The sequence below is a fragment of the Melitaea cinxia genome, chromosome 23 (genome assembly GCF_905220565.1).
Source record: "Melitaea cinxia chromosome 23, ilMelCinx1.1, whole genome shotgun sequence".
Taxonomy (NCBI): domain Eukaryota; kingdom Metazoa; phylum Arthropoda; class Insecta; order Lepidoptera; family Nymphalidae; genus Melitaea; species Melitaea cinxia.
The window spans coordinates 10,599,424-10,625,770 of NC_059416.1; the positions used below are offsets into that span (position 1 = coordinate 10,599,424).

General features: G+C 38.0%; 1 protein-coding gene across 1 annotated transcript in view; it reads left to right on the plus strand.

The window, feature by feature from the left end:
• The window catches only part of LOC123665129, a 73,139-nt gene extending 48,511 nt beyond the window's left edge, over positions 1-24,628 (plus strand). Inside the window, exons 31-51 of the mRNA XM_045599475.1 lie at positions 692-823; positions 1,729-1,881; positions 2,737-3,781; positions 4,166-4,362; positions 4,575-4,721; positions 5,145-5,333; positions 6,093-6,241; positions 6,993-7,120; positions 7,724-7,921; positions 8,062-8,181; positions 8,343-8,462; positions 8,603-8,703; positions 11,844-12,006; positions 12,363-12,915; positions 13,206-16,527; positions 17,909-18,707; positions 20,552-20,724; positions 21,674-21,812; positions 22,058-22,193; positions 22,907-23,226; positions 24,057-24,628. Coding sequence (XP_045455431.1) covers positions 692-823; positions 1,729-1,881; positions 2,737-3,781; positions 4,166-4,362; positions 4,575-4,721; positions 5,145-5,333; positions 6,093-6,241; positions 6,993-7,120; positions 7,724-7,921; positions 8,062-8,181; positions 8,343-8,462; positions 8,603-8,703; positions 11,844-12,006; positions 12,363-12,915; positions 13,206-16,527; positions 17,909-18,707; positions 20,552-20,724; positions 21,674-21,812; positions 22,058-22,193; positions 22,907-23,226; positions 24,057-24,467 — 8,695 coding nt within the window. The 3' untranslated portion in view covers positions 24,468-24,628. The remainder of the gene's footprint in view (positions 1-691; positions 824-1,728; positions 1,882-2,736; positions 3,782-4,165; positions 4,363-4,574; positions 4,722-5,144; positions 5,334-6,092; positions 6,242-6,992; positions 7,121-7,723; positions 7,922-8,061; positions 8,182-8,342; positions 8,463-8,602; positions 8,704-11,843; positions 12,007-12,362; positions 12,916-13,205; positions 16,528-17,908; positions 18,708-20,551; positions 20,725-21,673; positions 21,813-22,057; positions 22,194-22,906; positions 23,227-24,056) is intronic.
• The last annotated feature ends 1,719 nt before the right edge of the window (positions 24,629-26,347 follow it).

Below are 26,347 nucleotides of genomic sequence, written 5' to 3' on the forward strand. Positions count from 1 at the left end.
ACAAATTTTCTTTATTTGTTGATTTTTTAAAGTAAAACTTCTTTACGCAAGCTCGACTTGGAAAGTGGGCTTGTGAATGCGTGACGAGAGCGTTACGAAAAGTGTGAACGGGCGAGGCGAACGGAAGTTGAGAGGGACATATAAGTTAGTGAAGATTGACTCTAGGGCAACTAAAGGAGTTTTACTTCAGTCGTGTGTTCTAAAGCACACTCGATTTTTTTCATAATTTATTATTATTTATAATTAAATTTTTCGATTAGTATGAATGTCTTTATAAGTGTTTTATTTTATTTTATAAACAAAAATGTCTACATCTTGTTCGTTTTGTAAATATTGATTATGAGTAACGAATCGCATATAGATTCCGTTTAACCGTCTTTCCAATAGAAATATGTGATAAATTAACTTTCGGTCACCAACCCGCCTGCCCAGCGTGGTGACTATGAGCAAAACACATGAATTCGCGCCATAATGTCGGGCACGAACTTGTGGAGGCCTATGTCCAGCAGTGGACTGTGATAGAAGTGGAAAGTTAACTTGAATGATGAAAAAGATAAATATGTCATGAACTTCTGATTGATACTGTTTTATGTCAGATAGATTTCTAAGCAACAGTGAAACAGACTCTTAGGGTTTAGTCTTGCCTTTGTGCTAATTAAATTTTTATTATTTCAATTTTTTTTAATCACAGATTTGCAAAACTAGCGATAGATAGATGTAGAGCACTCAAGAATATGCCCCCCGAAACTATCAACTCTCAACTGTCCAAAGAGGATGTTCAAGTCGCATTGGAGCTGTTACAAAGGGATAAGGTTCATATACGGTGAGATTTTGTATATTTATTTAAATTTTTTATTTATTTTACAGGAAAACTTACACAGTTAAATTACATGGATTTAAATATACAAGTAGGTACATAAAGGCCAATTAAAAGTTTCCACATATGGTACACAAGTGAACTTAAATATAGGACAGACACGTACACTAATGCCCTAACAAAAGACTAGAGGACTAAAGTTAAAAAAATAAAATAAAAATAAAAATTTGTTTCCCTAGGCCAACAGTCTACCCATGGTTAAAAAACTGATCAGCCATAATTTATTATATTATTTGTATATATATATATATATATATATATATATATATAACTAGGTCGGCACAGAAGCGTACGGCTCACCCTGATTCCTCATTTAATATCTAAAGCATATTATTTGGTTCAAGATAATATTAATGACAAAGATGTGTGGACTTAGGAGATGTTCTTCATTCAGGATTTAACTTATGTCATGATAATTCATAATAATTGACAGTTTTTTTGTTGTAAAGCCGATTCCTCTCTGCAGAATCTGATCGATGGTAGTTTTATATGAAATGCTAGCGACCTCTGTCCGTCCACATTTGTTTTACACGATAAGTAATCACCAACTTATCGTATATTAAAAACTTCTCCGAAACACTTTGAATCTTATGGTATAAGTGTTATTCCGATCGGTTCAGTAGTTCTCACAGTATAACTGAACAAAAAATCTGCTCTCCATTTATTAGTATAGATTATTAATTACATATAATAATTGTAAAATGACAATTCAAATGAGCTTCTGTACCGTACTTTTTTAACAATTTTTTATAATATTTTGACTTTATTATCGTAAAGTTCATGCGTTGGACTGTCAACTCATGACGTCTATTGAATCGACTAGTTATATAACACAAATACATTTGTTTCAGCTATTCAAACTTAGTGATGGAACTAAACGCATTGGCGTCCAGTGTGTTTGACCTTTCGCCTCTTGATCTCTCGCAGGATAGAGCGGTCAACTCACATTATATCGTTACCACAAACGTTGATTGCAACTGGCTTCTGAATCAGGTTAAGGGCAGGTTAGTGATTGATGAGCAAGATTTGTTTCAAATGGCTTAACTTCTTTTATAAAGACTCGTATGGGTTAAAAAAAGGGATGTGTGTACTTATGCACGCACGCAAGAAGTTATACTTCATTGGCTAGCTAACTTCACGTTGCTAACTTCCTCTTTGTTGACTAGCTAACTTCAGGGTGTCGGTTTATTGTGACTCTGAAAAATTACTCTCATCATGTGCCAAAAGAAGTATAACTTCAAAAAATCGAGTGTTCTTTAGACGACACGACTGAAGTCAAACTTACGAAACGCAACTATCTCTCTTTCTATCTTTACTAAATTATTTTTCCCTAAAACTTCCGTTCGCCTCGCCCGATTACTTTTAGTAACGTACTCACCAGTTCATTCCCCAAGACAAGCGTGCCTAAAGTTTTACTTCAAACAAGTTAATATTACAGTATGTATCAATACATCTGAATCATAAAACAATAAGACACTGGGTACATTACCTAAGTTTGTAATGTACCTAATGTTAAGATACCAGGTAGGTACCAGGACTCTTAGTTTTTTTTTTTCAAATGCAGATTATTTTTGACGTTCATTAAGTGTGTTGGCATTTTCATTTCATTTCATTTCATTTCATTTCGGGATGAACATTTTAATGCAAAACTTTTGATAATCATTTACGTGGTATTTTACAAGTTTTGTTTTTTTACATCATAATTTATAAGAAAGTTTTTAAATATACAATAAGTATTCAAAGAAAATTTAGTGTTACTGACTTTGATTTTGTCTATCTTAGTCAAGACAAGCTAACAACCAAATAGTCTGAGTGGTGGTAACTAATAGTCCTTTTTTAATTTATGATGTTTTTATTAGATGCTGTCAAACATACTGCAATGTACCGAAAGTACCGAAGTCCAACGATTTAGCTTTGCTTCTATCAACTCTCACTCAAGAAGATCTCACATGCATAATGTCCTGCCCAGAATTCGACAGAAAAATACTAAGTTCTTGTTTCAAAATATCTTGCGAAAAGTTTACAAGAGAATTCTTTAATGTATTGTCAGAACAAGAGTTGAGAGAGTCAGAGATAGACTTGATGAGAGAACAGAGGGAGATCGAAATAGCGAAAGAAGAAATGTCTTCCTCCATTGATAGCAATAAGTTAAACGTAGTCAATACTCTACAAGTGTTCAAGAAAGGTGAGACGAAGGAATCGAAGTCTCAATTCTTCATACCAATTATGGATAACGATGTCAAAGAAAAGTTTGGCAATCTCCAAATAACGGAGGAAGAAACGGACATTTCGGTACCAGAAATGCCAAAACTCTACCAAGTTTCTTTGACGATTTTGGACAAATCTTTGGCAGATGTCCTGAAATTATTCCCCAAACAGAACAGACCACTGAGTCAATCAGAAAATTTTAATTTGAACGTCGAACAAACGATAGACAGGTATACAAGACGTTGCCATCAGGTATTCCAAGATAAACTTTTTTACCAAGAATTCATAACGATACACACCGTACTGACAGGGCTCTTGAAGTCTGTTGATTCGGTTCTAACATTAATAGATGGAACGGACTGCGAATTATTGGAAAAGTGCATCGAAAATATACTACCAAGTACATTGACCAGAAATATCGCGGTATTTTCTGTGGTATCGCTTCAGTATTTGTCGTTTTTGATCAAAAATAAGAAAGTCGTTCAAACGCCGGTACATGCGGATGTTTCTTTTCGTGTTACAAACGTTTCTACGGATAACGTGTCCGTGGATCACGTGATATTGGTCGCAGTTCACAACGTGGCGAAGGCTTTGAGTATCAAAGAGATCTGGTCGGAGTTAAATGTGGAGAGTAATTTTAATAGGACCCAATCGGCGATTAGTTGCTTGTATGCGATCGTTAAATATTTGGTTAAGGTATGTTTTTTCTATTCCTTTTTTATATTACCATCGTGATAGTGTAGGATTCCTTTAAGGTCACTTAAAAGGTCGATCTTGTCTTCTTACTAGGTGAATTTATATTTTACCAAACCACATATGTTTCTAATATTGCACTAATGGGGTTGCTATAAAAATATGGCCATGGTATTATTTAAAAAAATTAAAAAAAAATTATGAGAGCCAATCTTACCTAGAATCTTTTATTGTATCACGACAAGAATTACTTGCTTATTTTTCCTCGTTTTACATCCAAATTCGTCCTTAAAATGTCTTAAAATGTCCTTAAAATGTTTGGACTCTAAAAAGTTCGTGGTATTTGTTTTTCGTGTAATAAAATTTTATGTTGATTTTTTTCCACAGGACACAAAGCCCCTAATATTAAAAACCTTCATGAAGATACAAGACGAGGGTCCGATACCAGACATCATAATAACAGGGAATAAATTAGCTACATTAGTTGAATATTGGGAAGAAAATTTATATAGTAAAAGTAATAGAGATATACTTGGGAATCGATATAAAAAATCAATTGAGAGTCTTCTCATAAGTTTGTCAAGGTTGGTATTTTTTTATTTATATATAACTTGGTCGGCAAACAAGCGCACGGCTCATTTGATGGTAAGCGATTACTGTAGCTTATAGACGCTTGCAACACCAGAACCGTCGCAAGCACGTAACCGACCCTATCCTCACCTATATTTGACCAGTAGTGGATGGTTCAACAGTTTTTTTGGTAAACTAATATTTAACTACCCACAATTTGTTTTAGGTTAGAACTAGTGACAAACATAGCTTTGATACCGCCGCTCGCGTGGTCGTACGTCGAAGTGAAAGCAAAAAAGGATCAGTTGGAAAAAATCGATATACCCCTACAGCCTTTACAGGATATGGATGTATTAGAAGCCTTTTTGTTTAGGTAAGATTTGCGTTTTTAACTTTAAACAAGGAGAAAAACTTTCTCCAGTTTGACTATAAAATAATTCGCGAATTACCGTAAATAAAAATGTTATTCGTTTTTATTCGCTGTAACTTGGTATATTTACAATTTGTAAGCAAAATCAAAATCGAAAATAGCTTTATTCAAATAAGCTCCAAGAGTACTTTCGAATCGTCATTTTACAAATTAAAATTTTAAAAATAAATTATTTTTTTTGTAAAAGTGAAGCTACCACCGATTCGGAATGTAGATTCTGCAGAGAAGAATCGGCAAGAAACTCCGCAGTTACTCGTTTGAAAATAATATATAAAGACAAGACTCATAATATACAGTAAAAGCCTTCAAAGAACGTATAAATGTAATATATGATGTTATATTTTAAAGGTTGTTAACGTTTTATAGAGTAAACCTAATCGGCTGGTCGTCAAAGAAGCAGTTCGAGGAGATATGGGTGGGGCTGCTGGGAGCGCTGCAGGGCAACGGGAGCCACTGGGCGGTGGGCGGCATCACGCAGCTGCTGCTGTCGGGCGGGCCGCGCGTGCGGGCGCGCCTGCTGCACGTGCCGCGCAGGCGCCTGCCGCTGGCCGACGGGTGCGTGTGACGTGTGACGTGTGACGTGGGCGTGACGTGGGCGTGACGTGGGCGTGACGTGCGTGTGACGTGGTCGTGACGCGGGCGTGAAGTGGGAGTGATGTGGGTGTGACGTGGGCGTGACGTGGGCGTGACGTGGGCGTGACGTGGGCGTGACGTGGGCGTGACGTGGGCGTGACGTGGGCGTGACGTGAGCGTGACGTGGGCGTGACATGGGTGTGACGTGGATGTGACGTGAGTGTGACGTGAGTGTGACGTGAGTGTGACGTGGGCGTGACGTTGGTGCGACGTGGGCGTGACCTGGGTGTGACGTGGGTGTGACGTGTGGGTGACGTGGGTGTGATGTGTATGATAGATAAATGATTGATGGATGATTCAGCCTGTAGCATAGCAATGCTGGGCATAGGCCTCTTTCTCCATGTACGAAAAGAATCTGAGCTCAATGGTGTAATTAGGTGGTACGCTGTTCCTCTGTTGTTCCGTCCTGAGAACTGTCAAATGCATAAAGTTGAAATATTTGAAAAGCCTATAATTTTCTGCGCAAATTTCTTAATTATTCGTTCTATAAAAATATTTACAAAGTATTAAAAAGTTAATAAAAGTCGTCTAAAATTGGTCTATGCGTTCTCGAGTTTAGCGCTTCGCAACAAACACACTTAGCGCTTAGCGACACACTTAGCGACACACTTAGCGATTAATTTTTAACTTTATATAATTTTACATAATATAGTATGTAAACTTAGATTGTTTGTCTCTTAGGATGCAGCGTCTCCGTAACATCCTGGTCGGTACTTCAGCGTACAGTCTGTTCGAGGATGTGAACTTGGAGCGGGTGCCACTGATGCGGGATGGTTTCTGTGACTTTCACTACGGACAGTTCAGTACTGAGTATTTGAAGTACGCTGCAGGTGAGTCACAATAGATATAGTAACAAATATAACCTTTTGAACCGATATGGTGTAGAAGTGTCTGTGGTCGCCAAAAGCCCTAGCGGTCGCAAGTCTGATTCCCGCTGGGACAGATATTTTTATATATACAGATATTTGATTATGGTCTGGGTGTATGCCCCTGTACGTATCCCTACCGGGCCTCGCAGAACACGTAAAGTATTCGCTCGCTTTTTTTCTTACTGATTTTGATCAGCTGAAGCTATCATACATACCGAATCAGTGTTAGTTATATTTAATGAATATAATTATTATTTGTGAAATGATGATTCAAATGTTATGTGTTGGTTTTCATTTTCAAGATACCTTATAAATCTATATTATCTAATATATAAAATTCTCGTGTCGCGGTGTTTGTAGTTAAAATCCTCCGAAACAGCTTGACCGATTCTCATGAAATTTTGTGTGCATATTGGGTAGGTCTGAGAATTGAACAAAATCTATTTTTCATCCCCCTAAATGTTAAGGGTAGTCCACCCCTAATTTTTTTTTTAACTTTTAGATAAATTATTTATTTTTTATTTTATTATGATTTGCCGTTAAAAAATACATACCCTAAATTTTTACCCTTCTACCACCAACCCCTTTTTTTCAATAAAGTTTAGTGGCAAGACAACGTTTGCCGAATCAGCTAGATCAAAAATAATCAAGTAACTACGCGTTATCAAAGATTACTCAAAAAGTAGTTATCTAAATCTATATATATTTTCAGATATGACAGATGATGTGTCCTATAAGATTCGGAAAGAAGTAAAGCGTAAGAGGAAAAATACGGAGATAGACGTCAACAGCTGCCTTCAACTGCTAATGGATGTTACTACAGAAATGCTGGATCCGAAGGTAATTAAATTTTATGATACAATAAAAATATTTTATTAAAAGCAAGACAACCTTCGACAAACTAAGAGCTGATTAAAGATTGTTGATTAAACTTAGAAGTAACATAGAAAGTTGTTATCATAAATACCTAATAGCGATCATCACTCATAGTAAGGAAAATATAAGTCAAACTGCATTGGAGAAGTGTGGTGGATTAAGCTCCGACCATTCTTCTATACACGGCAGGCCGATGCTCAGCAGTAGGATGTTACAGACTGAATGCGATGCGAATGCGATTATTTATTTATTTTTATATTTTTATTTTTTTACTTCACTAGGTCGGCAAACAAGCGTACGGCTCACCTGATGGTAAGCGATTGCCGTAGCTTATAGACAATTGCAACACCAGAAGCATCGCAAGCGCGTTGCCGATTTAATCCCCAATCCCCCCAGGAGCTCTGGTCATCTTACTCACCAACAGGAACACAATACTGCTTGAAAACAGTATTATTTAGCTGTGATCTTCTGTAAGGTCGAGGTACTTCCCCAGTCGGGCTGCTCCATATTTTGAGCAGGAAATTCCTGCTGTGCCCTACCTCAGTTAAAATGATATTCCGCCCCCAGTCGGGCACCGGGGTGGCGGGGCGCGTGGCGCTCACGAAGGCGCTGTGCTACACGTCGGGCCTGCTGAGCTCCGGCGCGCAGTGGGCGCGGCTGGGCGCGCTGCTGGACGCGCCGGCGCACTGGCCGCACGCCGCCGCCGCCGCGCTGCAGGCGCTGGCCGCCGCGCTGCCCGTCTTGCACAGCGCGCACTCGCAGCGGGTGAGTGTAGTGTGCTACACGGCTGGGCGCGCTGCTGGACGCGCCGGCGCACTGGCCGCACGCCGCCGCCGCCGCGCTGCAGGCGCTGGCCGCCGCGCTGCCCGTCTTGCACAGCGCGCACTCGCAGCGGGTGAGTGTAGTGTGCTACACGGCTGGGCGCGCTGCTGGACGCGCCGGCGCACTGGCCGCACGCCGCCGCCGCCGCGCTGCAGGCGCTGGCCGCCGCGCTGCCCGTCTTGCACAGCGCGCACTCGCAGCGGGTGAGTGTAGTGTGCTACACGGCTGGGCGCGCTGCTGGACGCGCCGGCGCACTGGCCGCACGCCGCCGCCGCCGCGCTGCAGGCGCTGGCCGCCGCGCTGCAGGCGCTGGCCGCCGCGCTGCCCGTCTTGCACAGCGCGCACTCGCAGCGGGTGAGTGTAGTGTGCTACACGGCTGGGCGCGCTGCTGGACGCGCCGGCGCACTGGCCGCACGCCGCCGCCGCCGCGCTGCAGGCGCTGGCCGCCGCGCTGCCCGTCTTGCACAGCGCGCACTCGCAGCGGGTGAGTGTAGTGTGCTACACGGCTGGGCGCGCTGCTGGACGCGCCGGCGCACTGGCCGCACGCCGCCGCCGCCGCGCTGCAGGCGCTGGCCGCCGCGCTGCCCGTCTTGCACAGCGCGCACTCGCAGCGGGTGAGTGTAGTGTGCTACACGGCTGGGCGCGCTGCTGGACGCGCCGGCGCACTGGCCGCACGCCGCCGCCGCCGCGCTGCAGGCGCTGGCCGCCGCGCTGCCGGCAGACGTGTGAGCGCTGCTGGCAGCTTTAAACTATTATTTAACTTACACGTTCGTAGATGATGTGGAGCTGACCGCGCTGCGCTATTTACACTCGCAACGGGTGGACATCGCTGTGGCGTTACTTGGGATTAGTTGATTAGCGCTGATCTATGTAGAGCCTGCAGAACTTCAAGCACTAGCTATTACGCTGCCCGTGTTGCAGTTGTAGCTGATGCAGCTCTGAGCGTATGGAGAGTCTGCAAGAGAGACAGAACTGAGCTTTAAGTGCTGGCCGTTATATTTTATTTTTATTTTATTAAAAATAAAAAAAAAAATAAAAAAATCAACGAGTAAGAAACGGAGTACAAGTCCATTGAAATATAATAGTATACGAATAGGTCCATAAAAAAAATAAATAAAAAAGCCTTTTATTTCCTGCATTACAGTAAATATTTACAACTTAAAAAAGACAGCGTGCATACAAAATTAATTTTAAACAATGCTATAAACATAAAATAAAAAATAAAAAGTCTTTAAAAGTGTTCTAATAAATTATGTGAATATTTTAAATTGAATTTTGGATGTAAATGTACAAAAGCAAGAACCCCTCTCAACGGAGGGTAAAGGCCTCCTCCAGAGATGACCAATATTCTCTATCCCCTGCTACCTGCATCCATTGATTACCAGCTATTTTTGTAATGTCGTCTGCCCAGCGTGCTATTGGTCTACCCCTTTTTCTTTGGCCCGATGGTCCCAACCATGATGTAGTCTTTTTGGTCCAGCGACTGTCAGTAAGTCTGGCTACATGTCCGGCCCATCGCCATTTCAGCTTCTGTGAGTAACTGAGAGCGTCGATGACTTTGCTTTTCTGTCTTATGGCAGTGTGGCGGATTCTTTGGATCTTCCTAATCTTCATAATGCTTCTTTCCATACTTCTTTGACTTGTTATTATCATATTTTTTATTTTCCTAGTAAATTTCCAGGTCTGACAGGCGTATGTTAGTGAGGGGAGTAGACAGTTGTTCATGACTCTACTCTTCAACCTTATGGGCAAGTCGCTTTTTAAAATTTCCTTTAGGCTCCAGAACTTCTTCCAAGTGATATTGACTCTTCTCTCTACTTCAAGTTCGTTGTTGTGTTGATTAAATGAAATTTGTTTACCCAGGTAAATGTAGGTATCAACATAGGATAGAGGCAGATGTTTTAAATATATAAGTGTTTTTTTATGGTTTGTCATGACATTCGTTTTATTAAAGTTGATTTCTAGGCCTACTTTACAACTTTCTTCTTGTAGAGAGTTTATCATTAGCTGTAGTTGGTTTGTGCTTCCTGATAGCAGAACTATATCGTCAGCAAATCTTAGGTGACTCAAATAACATCCGTTTATGTTTATGCCGACTTTCTCCCAGTTTAGTTTGCGGATGATGGACTCTAGCACCGCTATAAAGATTGTTGGTGAGACTGGGTCTCCTTGCCTTACACCTCTTTTTATTTGTATGAGTGGCCCAGTGGTCTCCAACTTCACTCTGCTAATACTATTGTCATAAATGTTTTTTAGGACTTGTATATAATCCAATGCCACGTCTTGAGATATTAGAGCTTCCCAAATCGATGAGTGATGTAGAGTGTCGAAGGCTTTTTGGTAATCAATAAAGACAACATAGAGTGGTCTGTTAAACTCTTGGAATTTTTCTATTAACATCTCTAGCGAGTGTATATGGTCAACTGTGGAAAATCCTCGTCTGAAGCCCGCCTGTTCTGTTGGTTGGAATTTTTCTGTGGTTTCTTTTATTTTTTTCTCTATTATGGAGGAAAAAAGTTTGTATAGTGAAGGTAGCAGACATATCGGTCTATAATTACTAATATTCTGTGGGTCTCCTTTTTTGTAGAGCAAAACTATTTCCGACTCTGACCATTGACGTGGAGTGTTTTTACAATTCAATATCATGTTGAATAGTCGAGTTAGAGGTCCAACTAGATACATATATCCTATTTTTATAGCCTCGTTGGTGATTTTGTCGGGTCCTGGGCTTTTATCTGTTTTTAGTGCTTTAATTCCTTTGGCCACTTCGTCTTCACCAACGGTTGCTTTTATCTCATTTGTACTACTACTTGGTAAGTTATATGCTGGTAGATTTGGCGAGCTATAAAGGTTTTTATAGAAATCTGTTGCTATTTTGAGTATTTCCGTTCTATTTTGTGTGCTTTTAGATTTGTCCTTCAACTCTTCAATCCATGATTTGTGTGTTCTCAATTCCTTGTACGCTTTCTTGGCGCTCCCTGTGGCTTGAAGACATTTTTCGATGGTTTGTGTGCGGTGTACCTTATAGTCTTGGTTTATTCTTTTACTTATCATCTTATAAAGTGCTTTTAATTCATTTTTCATAGCCCTAGATTTTGGTTTTGTCTTTTGTATTTCTTGTCTTCTGCCGATTAGTGCCTTTGTTTGTGCTGAAATTATTTGGTTTTTCTTTGCCTTTGTGCTAGATGCTAGCTCGTATGATTTTTTTAGGCTAATATCTATTGCGTTTGTTATTTTATCGTAGCAATTCTGGACGGTGTCGTTTTCATTCCAGTAGTCGAGTAGATTTGCTGAGCAGTTTTTTAGTGATTCAATGTAGGTTTTCACTTCCTCTTCGTTTCTTAACCGAGATCTGGGACATTTACCAAACTTGATACGATTTTTTGATCTTGGAAGTATATTGAGCGCTGCCCTAACAGGTCTATGGTCCTGTTATAGCTAGCACATGCACCCCTTTGCGCTGTGGTGCAAGCCTTAGATGCTGCATCAGCATTTTGTCTCTAAGGAAGCAGTAGGGACGGGACCTCGCGGTCAGTCTGCTCGGATCCCTCATATCGGTCACACATCTTTTTCTATACCAGTTCCGTGTGTTTTATTTTATTATTTTAAAAGTAATATTATTCAATTCAAATAAATAATATCTGTAAATTTTAAAAATCTTTTTTTTAAAAACTGTTTATTCGGAACCCGTGTAACATTGGTGGCAGCGTAAAGGGATATAAAATATCCTCGGGTCCGTCTCCGTGAAGTAAAAAACTGAAAAACTTAAGTGAAGTGACTAATTTTGTGCCGATAAACTTATCTTTTCACTGTATCCTGAGGGAAAAAATCTGCAAGAAACTGTGTTCATTAAATCGTGTGTAAGTTGCAATCATCCACTGTCTCCTGATTACAACCACTGTCTCCGTGTTGCAACGACGCACCCGCTGTTTCCGCTGTTTCTACTACATCCTACGAGCTACAGAGTGCTACAGAGTACCACAGAAGGCCGTAGAATACCACAGAGTGCTGCAGATTGCGCCGTCCGAGTAGCCTCATTACTAATCCTACTAAACGCCGAGTCCTTATATTGAACCTCACTGAACCCGTTGAAACCTACTGAGCCCGATAACCACTGCGCCATCGTCCCCGCGTGAAATCCGCAACGTTAGCGTCTCGCCGTCTAGACATGCAGGTGCACCGTATCGCTTTCGCCCACGTCTTGTTCCTGTAAGTGATACATATTTAATTTAATAGTAATTGTATCTCATTGTTTTTACTGTCTCGAATTTTGCTTATGTATAAGTCACAGAGTTACGAATCTTTAGAAAAGAAATTCGTAAATTCACCTATAATTACCTCTAAAAAACTTAAAATCACAATGGATCTTAATGTGTTATTCAAGTTTATTAAACCGTATAATGGCAACCGAGAAACATTAAATTCTTTTCTAATAGATTGTAACAACGTTATAGAATTAGCGTCGGAAGCTCAAAAGCCGATTCTTGTAAAATATATACTAAGTCAGTTAGAAGGTAGGGCGCAACTTGCCTGTTCTATTAAAGAATTCGATAAATGGGAACAACTTAAAGAATTTTTAAAGACTCAATTCGGTGAACGTAAGCATTATTCTCACCTCCTAACGGAGCTACAAGAAAGCAGGCAGGGGTCGCTCACCGTAGGCCAGTTTGCGCTTAAAATAGAAACTTGCCTCTCACAACTTCTTACCGAAATTTCGATATCAAACCACAAAGCCATTGAGATACCTGGGCGCACAGCCGCCATGGAAGACCTTGCTCTCCATCACTTTATAATGGGTCTCAAACCTCAAATATCTATGATTGTAAGATGTAAATCACCTTCGACCTTGAATGAAGCCATTAACATTGCTGTATGTGAAGAGACAATCCAACAGAATATGTATAGGAGATCACAAGCTCCTACTCCGTTCACAGAAGGTAAGCCGAGTAAAAATCACGCCCAACCGTATAAAAAGTCTTTCGCTGAAAATAGTCAAACCCCTAACGTTAAACCTTTTAATAGGGCTCAATTAATATGTAGGTACTGTAAATCGCCGGGACATTCGATAGACGTTTGTCGAAAACGGGAGTTCAACAACAATCGGTTTCGTAATAGTGACCCTTCGTCTTACACAAAACCACGAATAAATTTCGTTGAAACAAATATTTCGAAAGATGACGATTACGGTCGCGACGAAGTTGACTATAACCATTCAAAAAACTCGTAGACGTCTCGTATAGGTGTCGTGCGAGATCCCATACAAAACCTGGCACCGTTTTCCATGACTCCGAACTCCTCGTTAAACCAAATCGTAAATCCGCTGTATCCGCTGAATCCGCTGTATCCGCTGAATCCGCTGTATCCGCTGAATCCGCTGTATCCGCTGAATCCGCTGTATCAACTGTATCCGCTGTATCCGCTGTATCAACTGTACCCACTGTATCCGTTGTATCCACTGTATCACATACTAAATCCACTGAATCAAATACTAAATCCACAGATTCCCGTACTAAGGACCTTGAGTCTAAAACTGATCCGAATAAATCAATCCACATTGATAACAAAATCTACGAAATAACTACCAACCCTGATAAAGTCTTGCTTCCTCATATCCTTGTCTACTCTTCAGTGTCACGGACTCCATTATCTTTATTAATAGACTCTGGATCCGCAGTCAGTATCCTTAAATCATCATGCATAGAGAAACACCCCAAGTTAATTAAAGAAAAAATAAGTCTAAAAGGTATAGATCCCGTTAAATGTTCAACTAAAACACTAGGCCATTTTATTTTAAAATTACAAATCACCGATTCGCCTCGCAAATTTGTAAGCCATAAATTTCATGTCATAAACGAAATTGATCTCCCGTATGATGGCATAATTGGAACTGACATGCTAAACTCTTTTGGATGCAACATTGACTACACTCATAATCTTTTAAGAATAAATAAATCAGAAATCAAGTTACAATTTCATGAACCAACATACTTAATCCCTGCTCGATCTGAAATGATAATCGAATGCTCTGTTTCCAATCCCGAAATCAAAGAAGGATTGATTTTAGATCAGACTCAAATAAAAGATATTCTCATCGCTAATTGCTTAGTAAAAGTAAAAAATAACAAAAGAGTTAATGTCTCTGTATTGAACACCTCGGAATCCGCTATTTCTCTAAATTCCAACTTAAATATAACTCTAATCCCAATCGACACTAATCAATCTCCTACTATATCCCATGATCCTATAATTCAATATCCCATTAATAATATTAAGCACCATGATTCCTATAAACGCACTAAAGAAGTCCTTAATCATCTGAGAGTGTCACACCTAAATTCAGAAGAGATTGACGCTCTTTTTAACTTGTGTTCTGATTACTCAGATATATTTCACCTTCCCGGTGAAAAATTAACTCACACTGACGCTATAAAACATTCCATCAAAACTACATCTGAAAATCCCATCCATGTAAAGTCCTATCGTTTTCCCGAAATCCATAAAGCCGAAGTCCAGAAACAAATAGAGTCAATGCTAGACCAAGGCATAATCGAACCGTCCAAATCACCATGGTCTGCACCGATCTGGGTGGTACCCAAGAAACTAGATGCTTCCGGGGAAAAGAAATGGCGAATCGTAATAGACTTCCGTCAGCTTAATGACATCACTATAGGTGATACATATCCCATTCCTCAAATTAATGAAATCCTTGACCAGTTAGGCACAAGTAAATATTTTTCCACTCTAGATCTTTCTTCTGGCTTCCATCAAATCCCTGTCGCAGAGGAAGATAAAGTTAAGACAGCTTTCTCTGTTCCTCATGGTCACTATCAATTCACTCGCATGCCATTTGGACTCAAAAATGCTCCTTCCACCTTCCAACGCCTTATGAATACTGCTTTATCAGGTCTCCAAGGAACCCGCTGTTTCGTTTACCTTGACGATATTGTGCTATACGGTTTCGATTTAAATTCTGCAATTAACAACCTAAGATCCGTTTTTCAAAGATTAAGAGAATATAATCTAAAATTACAACCTGAAAAATGCGAGTTCTTGAGAAGAGAAGTCGCCTACCTTGGTCATGTCATCACGGAAGATGGCGTAAAACCTAACCCAGAAAAAATTAAAGCAGTAACTGACTTTCCAAAACCCAAATCCCCTAAAGATATTAAATCCTTTCTAGGACTAGTTTCATACTACCGTAGATTTATTTCAGATTTTTCCAAAGTCGCCAAACCTTTAACTAAGCTTTTAAAAAAGGATACCCCATTTGAATGGCAAAACGAGCAACAAGTTGCCTTCGATGAATTAAAAAACAAATTAACCACTGCTCCTATCCTTTGTTATCCCGACTTCACCAAATCCTTTATACTCACTTGCGATGCGTCAAATCATGCCGTCGGTGCTGTCCTATCTCAAGGTGCTATCGGAAGAGATAAACCTATAGCATTTGCATCCCGTACCTTAAATCGAAGCGAATCTAATTATAGTACAACAGAAAAGGAACTTTTAGCAATAATTTATGGTTGTAAAACTTTCAGACCTTACTTATATGGTCGAAAGTTTCAAATAATAACGGATCACCGTCCCCTAAGGTGGCTCTTTAATCACAAGGACCCCTCTAGCAAACTCCAGAGATGGAGATTAAAACTTGAAGAATACGAGTATGAAATCGTATATAGAAAAGGCAAGCTTAATTCTGCTGCAGATGCCTTATCCCGCTATCCTCCTAATTCTTTTGCTCCTGTAAACATAATAGGAACCGGTTCTAATCCAACTATTAACCCAACCAATACGCAAAATCCTTCTACCTCCCAAGATCCTCCGAATCCTGAATACGTCGACACAGACCAATTGAATAGTCCACTGAATCTCGACGAATGGAACCTACCTTTCTTAGATCCACTACAACAACTTGGTGAACCTCCGATTCCTCTTCCTAACCTTGAAAATATTGACTTACCTACCAATTCACCAACTCCGGATGAACTTTTAAATCCTCCTGCGATTCCTGAAAATGAAAATTTAACTAACCCTAACACTCCAACTCATACCTCTCCTATTCCTGATGACATCCTAAACCCTTCTGCTAGTCCTAATGATAACTTACCTATTGACATACCAAGTCCAAGTATTTCTGATAATTCTTATACAGAATTCCTAAAAGCTATGTCCGATCCTAAAACAAACTTTAATACCACTATTCACGAGTATACAAATAACCTATTATCGACAGATTCTAAGATCATTGTCTTACCAACTTCCATTGACCTCGATGAAACAAATCCCTATATCGAAGAGGTCCTAGCTAATCAAAGTGATACCACAGAATTTCTGAATAGAGAAAGAAGATTACATTCATTTTTAAGGCTAGAAACAAGTTCTAAATCTTACTATTTCCTTTTTACTAAAGTTCATCATTTTGATGATGTGGCATACCCAGATCTATTCAAATCCTTGCAACAACTCCGCAATGAATTATTAATCGGTTTGCATGACTCGTGCAAAGAAATTGCTATTTCTGATTTTAGAGATCCTTTCGTAAAACTCTCGTATATTAAAATCTTTAATATTCTCAATTTCCTTTTCCATAACACTGACATCATTATTAAAATATATAGAAATAATATTATCTATCCAACCCCGAGTGAAATTCCCAAGATATTAAGGGAAAACCATGATATACCCGTCGCTGGTCATGTTGGCACTAGCAGAATGTACAGTAGAATCAAAGAAAGATACCACTGGAAAAATATGAGAACCGACGTTGAAAATTACGTGAAAAAATGCTCTCAATGCCAAACCAACAAAGCTTTGCGTCAGATAAACCGAGCCCCGATGCAAATAACATCCACTTCCACTGCTCCTTTCGAAAAAGTTAGTCTCGATATCGTAGGTCCTCTTCCTGATGCTGGTCAAATAAATCTAAAATTTATACTTACCTTACAAGATGATCTCACTAAATATTCTACAGCGTATCCCATCTCTAACGCGACAGCAGAAGAATGTTGTGAATGCCTCGTCCACTTTATTTCTTTGTTTGGAATCCCTAAAACGATTTTAACCGACCAGGGTACAAATTTCACAGCTGACCTGTTTAAAAAGACATGTGAATTTTTAAAAATAAAACAGTTGTGGTCATCACCGTATCATCCACAAACCCAAGGTGCCCTAGAGAGAAGTCATTCTACTCTAAAGGAGTATCTTAAATCCTACGTTAACGATAACCAAACAAATTGGCATAAATATGTTTATACCGCAATGTTAGCATACAACACCAACGTCCACACCACGACAAAATTTACCCCTTATGAACTCCTTTTTGGACACAAACCTTACTTACCTAATTCTGTATTTGAAACTAATCCCGCAAATACTTACCTTGAATATATCAAAATGCTGAATCACCGTCTTAAATTCTCACGTGACAAAGCTCTCGAAAACATTGCTAAATCTAAGGAAAGATCCAAGGGATATTATGATCAACACTCTCGTCCTGTCACTTACAAAGTCGGTGATTGGGTCTATCTCAAAGCCCACTTAAGATTAAGAAAAGCTCTGTCTCCCATATGGAAAGGCCCCTATAAGGTGGTTAAAATTCATGGAAACCATACCCTTTCCCTACTCATAAATCGACGACACGTTAAACATCATTACGATCAAGTAAAATTAGCTAACGTTGATGTTTAAGTTTACTATTTCCTATTGGATATAAAAGTTAGTTTAGAATATTAACTCATTTATAATGTAAAACATTATTACTATTTACATGATTATTATTATAGAAATTATTTTATTTTACTTTTATCATTAAACATTTATATTTTTTTTTATTATGCTAATTCTTTACAATTAAGTTTTTACTAAGTTTCTTTTCTATTAATTATTTGTGAACATGATTTATTTCCTACTTCTATTTCTTATTAATTACAGCTCCGTAATAGTTTGTCATAAAGAAGAATTCGTGGAACAAATAAAGAAGAGTCCAGGAATTCACTTCAATCCACAAGGCTCCATAAAATTAATTAACGATTATTTGCACGTAGTTATACCTATAGATATAGAATATCTAAAACCCCATATCGACAACGTTAGACATGTGTTATACACATCACAACATCTCTGTCCTGGGAATAAGATAATCAGTGCATCTGAATGTCAGAATATATTCGGACCTCTTAATTCTATTTTCGACGATATTGCGCGAGATTACTATTCTATTTCACATCTTATATCTTCTAAAACCAAGAGGTCCGCATGGATATCAGGCGTCGGTACTATTTTTAAGCACATATTCGGTACTATGGATGAAAACGACGCAATTCTTTACGGTAACGCGATTCAACATTTGAAAGATAATGACAAGAAACTATTAGAGTTAGTGAAACAAAACCTTATCGTTTCTAAATCTGCTATATCTAATTTTAATGAAACTCTTTCTGCAATTAATAAAAATGAAGAAAGACTTAACGACGCTATAGAAAATCTATCATCTAGCTTAACAAGTATGACAATAAATACTGATTCTCTTCTATTTCGGGCAAAGATACAGGAAGTGTTTAATGTGCTTCAATCAAGTCTCCTAAACTTATCCTATAAATTAGAAGATACTGTTAACTCTATATTATTTGCTAAGACCAATACTCTGCATCCTTCTATTATTACTCCTGTAGATTTATATAATGAACTCGTTTCTAATGTTAAGTATCTTTCTAGATTTACTGAATTTCCTGTACCGTTAGAACTTGAAAACATAAATATTGTATTAAAATTATCTGAAATTATTTCTTGTATTATAGACAATAAGCTATTGTTTACTATTAAGATTCCATTAGTTTTAATTAGTGAATTTAAGTTGTTTAAATGTATTCCAATTCCTTTGCCTCATGATAATAATATACCTAATTCTTTTGCCTTAATTATTCCATCCGCAAAATATGTAGCGGTTAATAATGATAAAACCAGTTATTGTATCCTTGATGATCTATACAATTGTAAAACTACCCTCAATGACAATTTTATTTGTAATAGTTTAAAAGAATTTAATATTGTCGAGAACCCAATCTGTGAAACAGAAATTATGTCTAAAGTTCTATATTCACTTCCTAAAGAGTGTAAAACAAAATTTATTTCGGGAGATGTACACTTTTGGCAATCGTTAGGAAATAATAAATGGATTTTTACTCATTCCTCCCCCACAAGACTACATCTCAATTGTGAAAACGATAACTTTGATGTAACGATACTAGGTACTGGTATTGTCAATTTGAAACCAAAATGTAACGGCTATTGCAAAGATGTAAAACTTATAAGTTCAATTAATCCTAAAATCTATTCAAATTCAATTCATTCTGATTTTAATCTTATTAATGACTCATGTTGCAACTTCAATGCTTTTAAGAAATTTAATGACACGATTAATTATAAATCTGTAAAATTAAATACTAAATTAGATTTAGATAAATTTATTAAATTAAATTCTGAAACTGATAGTCTACTAGATCTTGTAAACAATTTAAATCTAGATGATAATTTTGAATTTACTAATCCACATTCAATAATGTTCTATGTTTCTATATCTCTGTTTTTAGTGTTTATAATTTACTATTTCTGTAAAGAAAGATGTCTGACCTTTCAAAAGAAAATAAAGCTCACTAGACCCGCTACAAAATCCGATGACAGATTAGAAAGTTCACCAGACCCTCAACCTCGTTTGAGGATTGTTTAAAATCTTACCCTTTTTCTACTTCCTATGAGAAACTTCACGCTCTGACCGTGTAAGTTTCATCTTAAGCGGGGGGTTGTTATAGCTAGCACATGCACCCCTTTGCGCTGTGGTGCAAGCCTTAGATGCTGCATCAGCATTTTGTCTCTAAGGAAGCAGTAGGGACGGGACCTCGCGGTCAGTCTGCTCGGATCCCTCATATCGGTCACACATCTTTTTCTATACCAGTTCCGTGTGTTTTATTTTATTATTTTAAAAGTAATATTATTCAATTCAAATAAATAATATCTGTAAATTTTAAAAATCTTTTTTTTAAAAACTGTTTATTCGGAACCCGTGTAACAGTCCGAAGGGTAAGTGATGTTTAGAACTTGTATATTGTCTACATTTCTCGGTAAGTTTGTTAAGATGTAGTCTATTTCGTTTCTTGTTTTACCATCAGGTGATCTCCAAGTCCATCTCTGTCTGTTGTTCTTTTTGAAAAAAGTGTTCATAATGGCTAGATTATTCTCGTACGCGAACTCAATGAGTCTAGTTCCCCTAGAGTTTCTATTGCCATAGCCGTAGTTTCCCATGATAGTTTTGTTTGGTTCGGTTTGACCAATTTTGGCATTAAAGTCACCCATCACTATTATATTATTCCCTGAGAGTTCTATGGCTCTGTCGACAGTACTGTAGAAAAGCTCTATTTCTTCTTCCATCGAGGCTTCTGTTGGGGCGTAAGCTTGAATGATGCTTAAGTCCAAATTGTTGATATAATAGGTCCATACTATTGCAAAAAAAAGGCTGTCGTGCAATGTGTGTGTTTTGAAGTAGTTCGTGAAGAAGCCTCACGGGCCTCACGTCCGCAGGAGCTGCCGACGGCGCACGACAAGCTGCTGAAGTCGCTGAGCTCGAGCCACGCGCCGCTGCGGCTCGCGGCGCTGCGCGGCTGGCTGCTGCAGCTGGCCGCGCGCCGCGTGCCGCCCGACACCCGCGCCGCGCTGCAGCGCCACGCCGCCGCGCGCCTCGCGAACGACCACAGGTGAGCACAGCGCTGCAGCGCTGCAGCGACATGCGGCCGCGCGCCTCGCGCACGACCACAGGTGAGCACAGCGCTGCAGCGACATGCGGCCGCGCGCCTCGCGCACGACCACAGGTGAGCGCAGCGCTGCAGCGCTTGCCAGAAAGTTTTGATTCAAGTCGCCCCATCTATGATCGAAAGTCGCAAAATATTCTAAGCAGTCGCCCAATGAAAGTTTGAAAATACACTAGGATCTGTCTGTCAGTTTTTTATGACAGTCTATCATAACAACTCCAACTGGCTCACCAACGTAACCTTTTACAATTCGAAAAGAATATTCAATTTTATTTTTTTATTTTTTTAATCATAGAACTTAAAACCTGTAATAAAAAAATATTAATTTTATCGTTATTATTTGCAGTGCAAAAAATTATTTTTAAATAAGTAGAAAAAAAAAATATTATTTACTTACATGATGTCCCAAAATACAAAAGATAAAATAAAAGATACAGATAAAATATATTGACGAAGGGTAATAAATTAATAATGACTTAAGCTTTTAGTTTTTACTCAATTTCAAAATTAAAGAAAGCTTATTGGGACATTAAAAAAAAAACAATATTTTTTGTAATGGTTTTTGTACTTTTAACTTGTTGCCAACGCTGAAGATTAAAAAGAGCCTAATTTGCGACTTGTCGCCTAAACTTAAAAAAAGGAGCGTATCCATGAAAAAAAAATCGCACAATTCGCGACAAATCGCCCAATTCGCGACAAATCGCCCCCTCTGACAAGCCTGAGCGCTGCAGCGCTACCGCGATATGCGGCGCTCCACACTACGATTTAAACTCAGGAGTCTTCCATTAACCACGTCATATTTTTGGAATTTTTAACCCGCCCCCCACCCTGGTAATACACAGTAACCTTACTAATAATTATGTGCTTACATACTATTATATTATATTGTTTTCAGAATATCCCACCACGAGAAAAGTTTGTACTGGGCGGTGTTATTCATGTTAGTTGAAATGGGTCATCCGGAACTAATGAGTATTGCAGTGGATTTCATACTGACCAACCCGAGGCACTACTGTGCTGATTTAGTTGTTAAGGTATATTGGTTATTTGTTGCAACATGTTTTATAGCACTAAACTGGCGAAACGTACGCACGTTTCACTTGACACCAAACGGTAACCGTAGCCTATGGACGTTTGCAAAGCCACAAGTATCACTAGTACATTGTCGACTTTACCCTCGACCCTTTCTAAATACATTAGCTACCTTACAAATAATACATTACATTTATTTACTTTTTCAAATATATAGATATCTAATATTGTTATTATGTTCTCACAGGGAGTCACGTCAATATTACGTCAACAAGTGCTACCCAAAGATCTTAAGAACAATATGATAGAGAAATTATTAAATAACATGAAGAAGTATTCAGAAAATCACGCCGTACAAATTCTAATGGTGCATCTTTTTTCTGGTAAGTCCTTATTTTATTTCAACAGGAGCAAAAAATTGCTGAAAGCTATTTAGCTTTGATCTTCTGTAAGGTCGAGGTGCTTCCCCAGTCGGGCTGCTCCAGATTTTTGGGCACGATATTTCCTGCTTTACACTACTCCAGTTAACCTGATTAAGACTGCTTAGAATACCTCAGCTAATAACTAATGTATTACCAATCACGTGTATACGACACCGCGTTAGCGCAACGGTCACAGCCATGGATTGTACCTGTTGCGCTGGCGGTTGCGGGTTCGATCCCCACACATGACAAACATTTGTATTGGCCATACAGGTGTTTGCCGTGGTCTGGGCGTTTGTGCAGTCCTTGTGGGTCTCCCCACCGTGCCTCGGAGAGCACGTTAAGCCTCGGTCCCGGTTGTTATCATATACACCTGATAGCGATCGTTACTCATAGTAGGGAATATATCCGCCAACCCGCATTGGAGCAGCGTGGTGGATTAAGCTCTGATCCTTCTCCTACATGGGGAAAGAGGCCTATGCCCAGTAGTGGGATATTAGAGGCTAAAGCGTATACGACAAATTTTTGTATACGGCCACGTTTACCGTGGTCTGGTTGTTAGTCTACTACGGGTCGTTGTGTGTAAAACATTTATTACATTTATTTTCACGCATATGTTAATTATAATTAATTGGACCTATATAATATATATATACAAATATATACGATTACAGCTGACAGCAAACTACTAAGTCCGAAACTGGAATCCGACGTATCAAACATGGACCCAGACATTCTGATGAACTCAATGGAACGGATAACGTTACTCTACAAAGCGTTGAGACAGTGTAAAAGTAAGGAAAACAAACAGATTGTATCGTCAGCACTGAAATATTTCTTGCGAGAAACATTACCTCCCGCTGCGACGTTGAGCAGAGTCGTCATAGAATATTTGGAGTGCTGTAAAGAAACGGAGACGAAGTATATGGGACTGTTGACCGATAGAGACAGATGGATTGAGTGTTCAGTGTTGAACTCTGAAATTGTTTTTGAGGTGAGGTTTTTTTTTCGTTATTTTTGAGATGGTCTAGTGTAGGAATTCCCAAAATTGTCGATTTCGAAAACTCCCAAAGTTATTAATTGGTAAGTATTTTGTTTCAATAGGAAAAAAAATTGGGTATGGACGTCTGAGTTGTTAGTACATTTTAGTAAATAGATATCTGACTTAAACAGTTTGGGAATCCTTGCTCTAGTAAGTTGGAAATAAATCATTCCATGCTCGACCTTATTAAGGAAATTATTGAGGCTAAAGTATGTTGTAGAAACTGTGCTGGTAGGAGGAATTAAGATATGTTCTCTTCTCTTTTACCATCATTTAGTTAACATTATTCACCTTTAAAACTCCATTTTACAATCGGTTACAGCCATGGATTGTACCTGTTGCGCTGGCGGTTGCGGGTTCGATCCCCGCACATGACAAACATTTGTGGCCAATACAGGTGTTTGCCGTGGTCTGGGTGTTTGTGCAGTTCTTGTGGGTCTCCCCACTGTGCCTCGGAGAGTACGTTAAGCCGTCGGTCGCGGTTGTTATCATGTACACCTGATAGCGATCGTTACTCATAATAGGGAATATATCCGCCAACCCGCATTGGAGTAGCGTGGTGGATTAAGCTCTGATCCTTCTCCTACATAGGGAAAGAGGCCTATGCCCAGTAGTGGGATATTACAGGCTAAAGCGAAGCGAAACTCCATTTTAACTGGCGGATATTTCAGTTCGAAGGCGAATCGTAGTCATAGTTTCTAATTAGCGAAAATGTTAAAATTAAAATTATATTCGAATTAATTTCATGTCCTATATTAAATAACATTATCATTTTTCCCCAGGTATTTGAGACATCAGTAACGCAAGACCAATTACCAGTATTAAGCGGATGGATCTTCGAAGCACTATGTCATCTACTCACAGGCAAAATATCTGCAAAACTTGTACCATATTGCCTTTTAACATTACTGGTATCAGCCAGTTCAAATCACTTCTTACGATTGATAAAGCCCCTGTCCTCCCATATATTAAGATCTGGTTTCCACAAATGTCCGGAAAACATTCAAAGTTGGGGTATTTTCGACGATTTTGTCGTGAATGAGGTTAAAATGTCGTTTTCTGATCGTAGGTTGTTGTGCATAGTTGCTTTACATTCGAATTTTAGTTCGTATCAATTGGAACGGTTGAAGGAGTTGTGCGATGGGAACGAATGTCTGAATGATTTGTTGCAGTGTTTGAATGTTGAAAAATAATTATTTGAAAGGTTTTTAGTACGAATTTTTTGGAATACATTGTTTAAAAGACACGCTTTATATTTGCTATTAAAATGGTTGCTAAATAATTGTGAGATTGGGTAAGATAAAGATTAAACAGAACTTAAATATATCAAGGCTTCAATTGGCTTTTGTTTAAATAAAATTTTTCATTCTTACACCTCTTGGCTTAAAACTACTTCACTTTTATATTCTTAATTTTCAATTAAGTCTCTAATTTATATACCTTTTTAACGTAAATTTTAGCCACTTTTATGTGTTTTAAAAATTTAATGATAATCTTTAATTCTTTTGAAAGTATTTTCACAATTATTTTAATATCAATAATTATCAATTAAACAAAGTGTAATTATCTTAAAAAGTAAAACACATTCACAATTTAAAAGAAAACGGATTGCTATGGAATGTACGATGCAATAAATAAATACAAATGTTAGAACGCAATATATTTTAATAAAACTTAATAAATGTAGTACAAATTAAATGTTATATTTGAGGCCTTCGGCATTATCGTTACTGTAGGGATACTAACTTAGTGCGTATAGTAAAAAAATCTGCAAAATGCTAATAGCTATATACTAGCATATACATTTATTATAATTATTTTCTTAATTTCCATATAAATAGAAATGTTTCGTCGTTCGTTTTGATCGCACTAAATTGGACTATTCTTCTAATTTTCGTGTTATTTATTGTCTGAACTATTACTGTATTAATATTGTATGATAGTGTGAAATGTTTTTCAATTAAGTGAACTGTAATACTTTATCGAAGGAAATACAGTTTTAAAATTCCTTAACCAATTGGTATCTAGATCAGGGGTGTCAAACTCAATTTTGCAGAGGGCTATATATTAAATTTACAACATGTAGGCGGACCAGATTCAAATAAAAATGTACTGAATTATTATAACATGTGATTTATTTAATTATATAGTATATAATAAACGGTTGTTAAAAATCATAGAGGAAAGCGGGCCGTATCTTTGACATCCCTGATCTAGATTAGTTAATTATTTTATAATTCTTGATGCGCTGATAAGATCAAAATCATTTTATCTGTATGCAGACAATTTTAGTTGAAATTGTTAATCAGCTTTGTGTAAAGGTTGTGAAAATAATCTTCCATATAATAATGCGTCTGTTTTAAAAGGTATCGAGAAAATGTTAGCTTCGAAATTCTAAATATATACAATTTGTAATGTTCCTTTTTGCAATTATATATACCCACATGTAATGACTCTGAAGTGTTAAAATTCTATGGTAAAATAAATAAATTACAGATTATTGTAAATTATATCGGAAAAGAAACTGAAATTACAATTTAAAGGTAAATATTGCAAAGTATTTGTGTAAATTTGTAAAATTTCGCAGTGATCAATTTCATCTCTTAAATCATTAATTAATTTTTTATTTTATTTTATTATTCTATGTTGAGTCACTTAAATTATTTTTTAATCATATGTATACGCTTTTTGTGATTATGTAATCTGTAATATAAATATATTGAATATTATTAATATTTTTGTATATTTTTTCAATAAGCTTAGTTATTTATGATCTCTAATTCAACGATTACTAAATATTTTATAAGATTTATTAATAAAGAAGAAATAAGTGTTTGAAGTAAAACTTAACACACGCTTATTGATTGACTTGGGGAGTAAGCTGGTGAATTCGTGACGAGAGCGTTACGAAATGTGTAATCGGGCGAGGTAAACGGAAGTTTAGAGGAAGATATAAGTTATTGAAGGTAGAAAGATAATTAAATTTCGTAAGTTTTGCTTCAGTCGTGTGGTCTAAAGCAAACCTTCAAACTTGTTTTTTTCGCTGTCAATATTATCATAGAATGTCATTGAA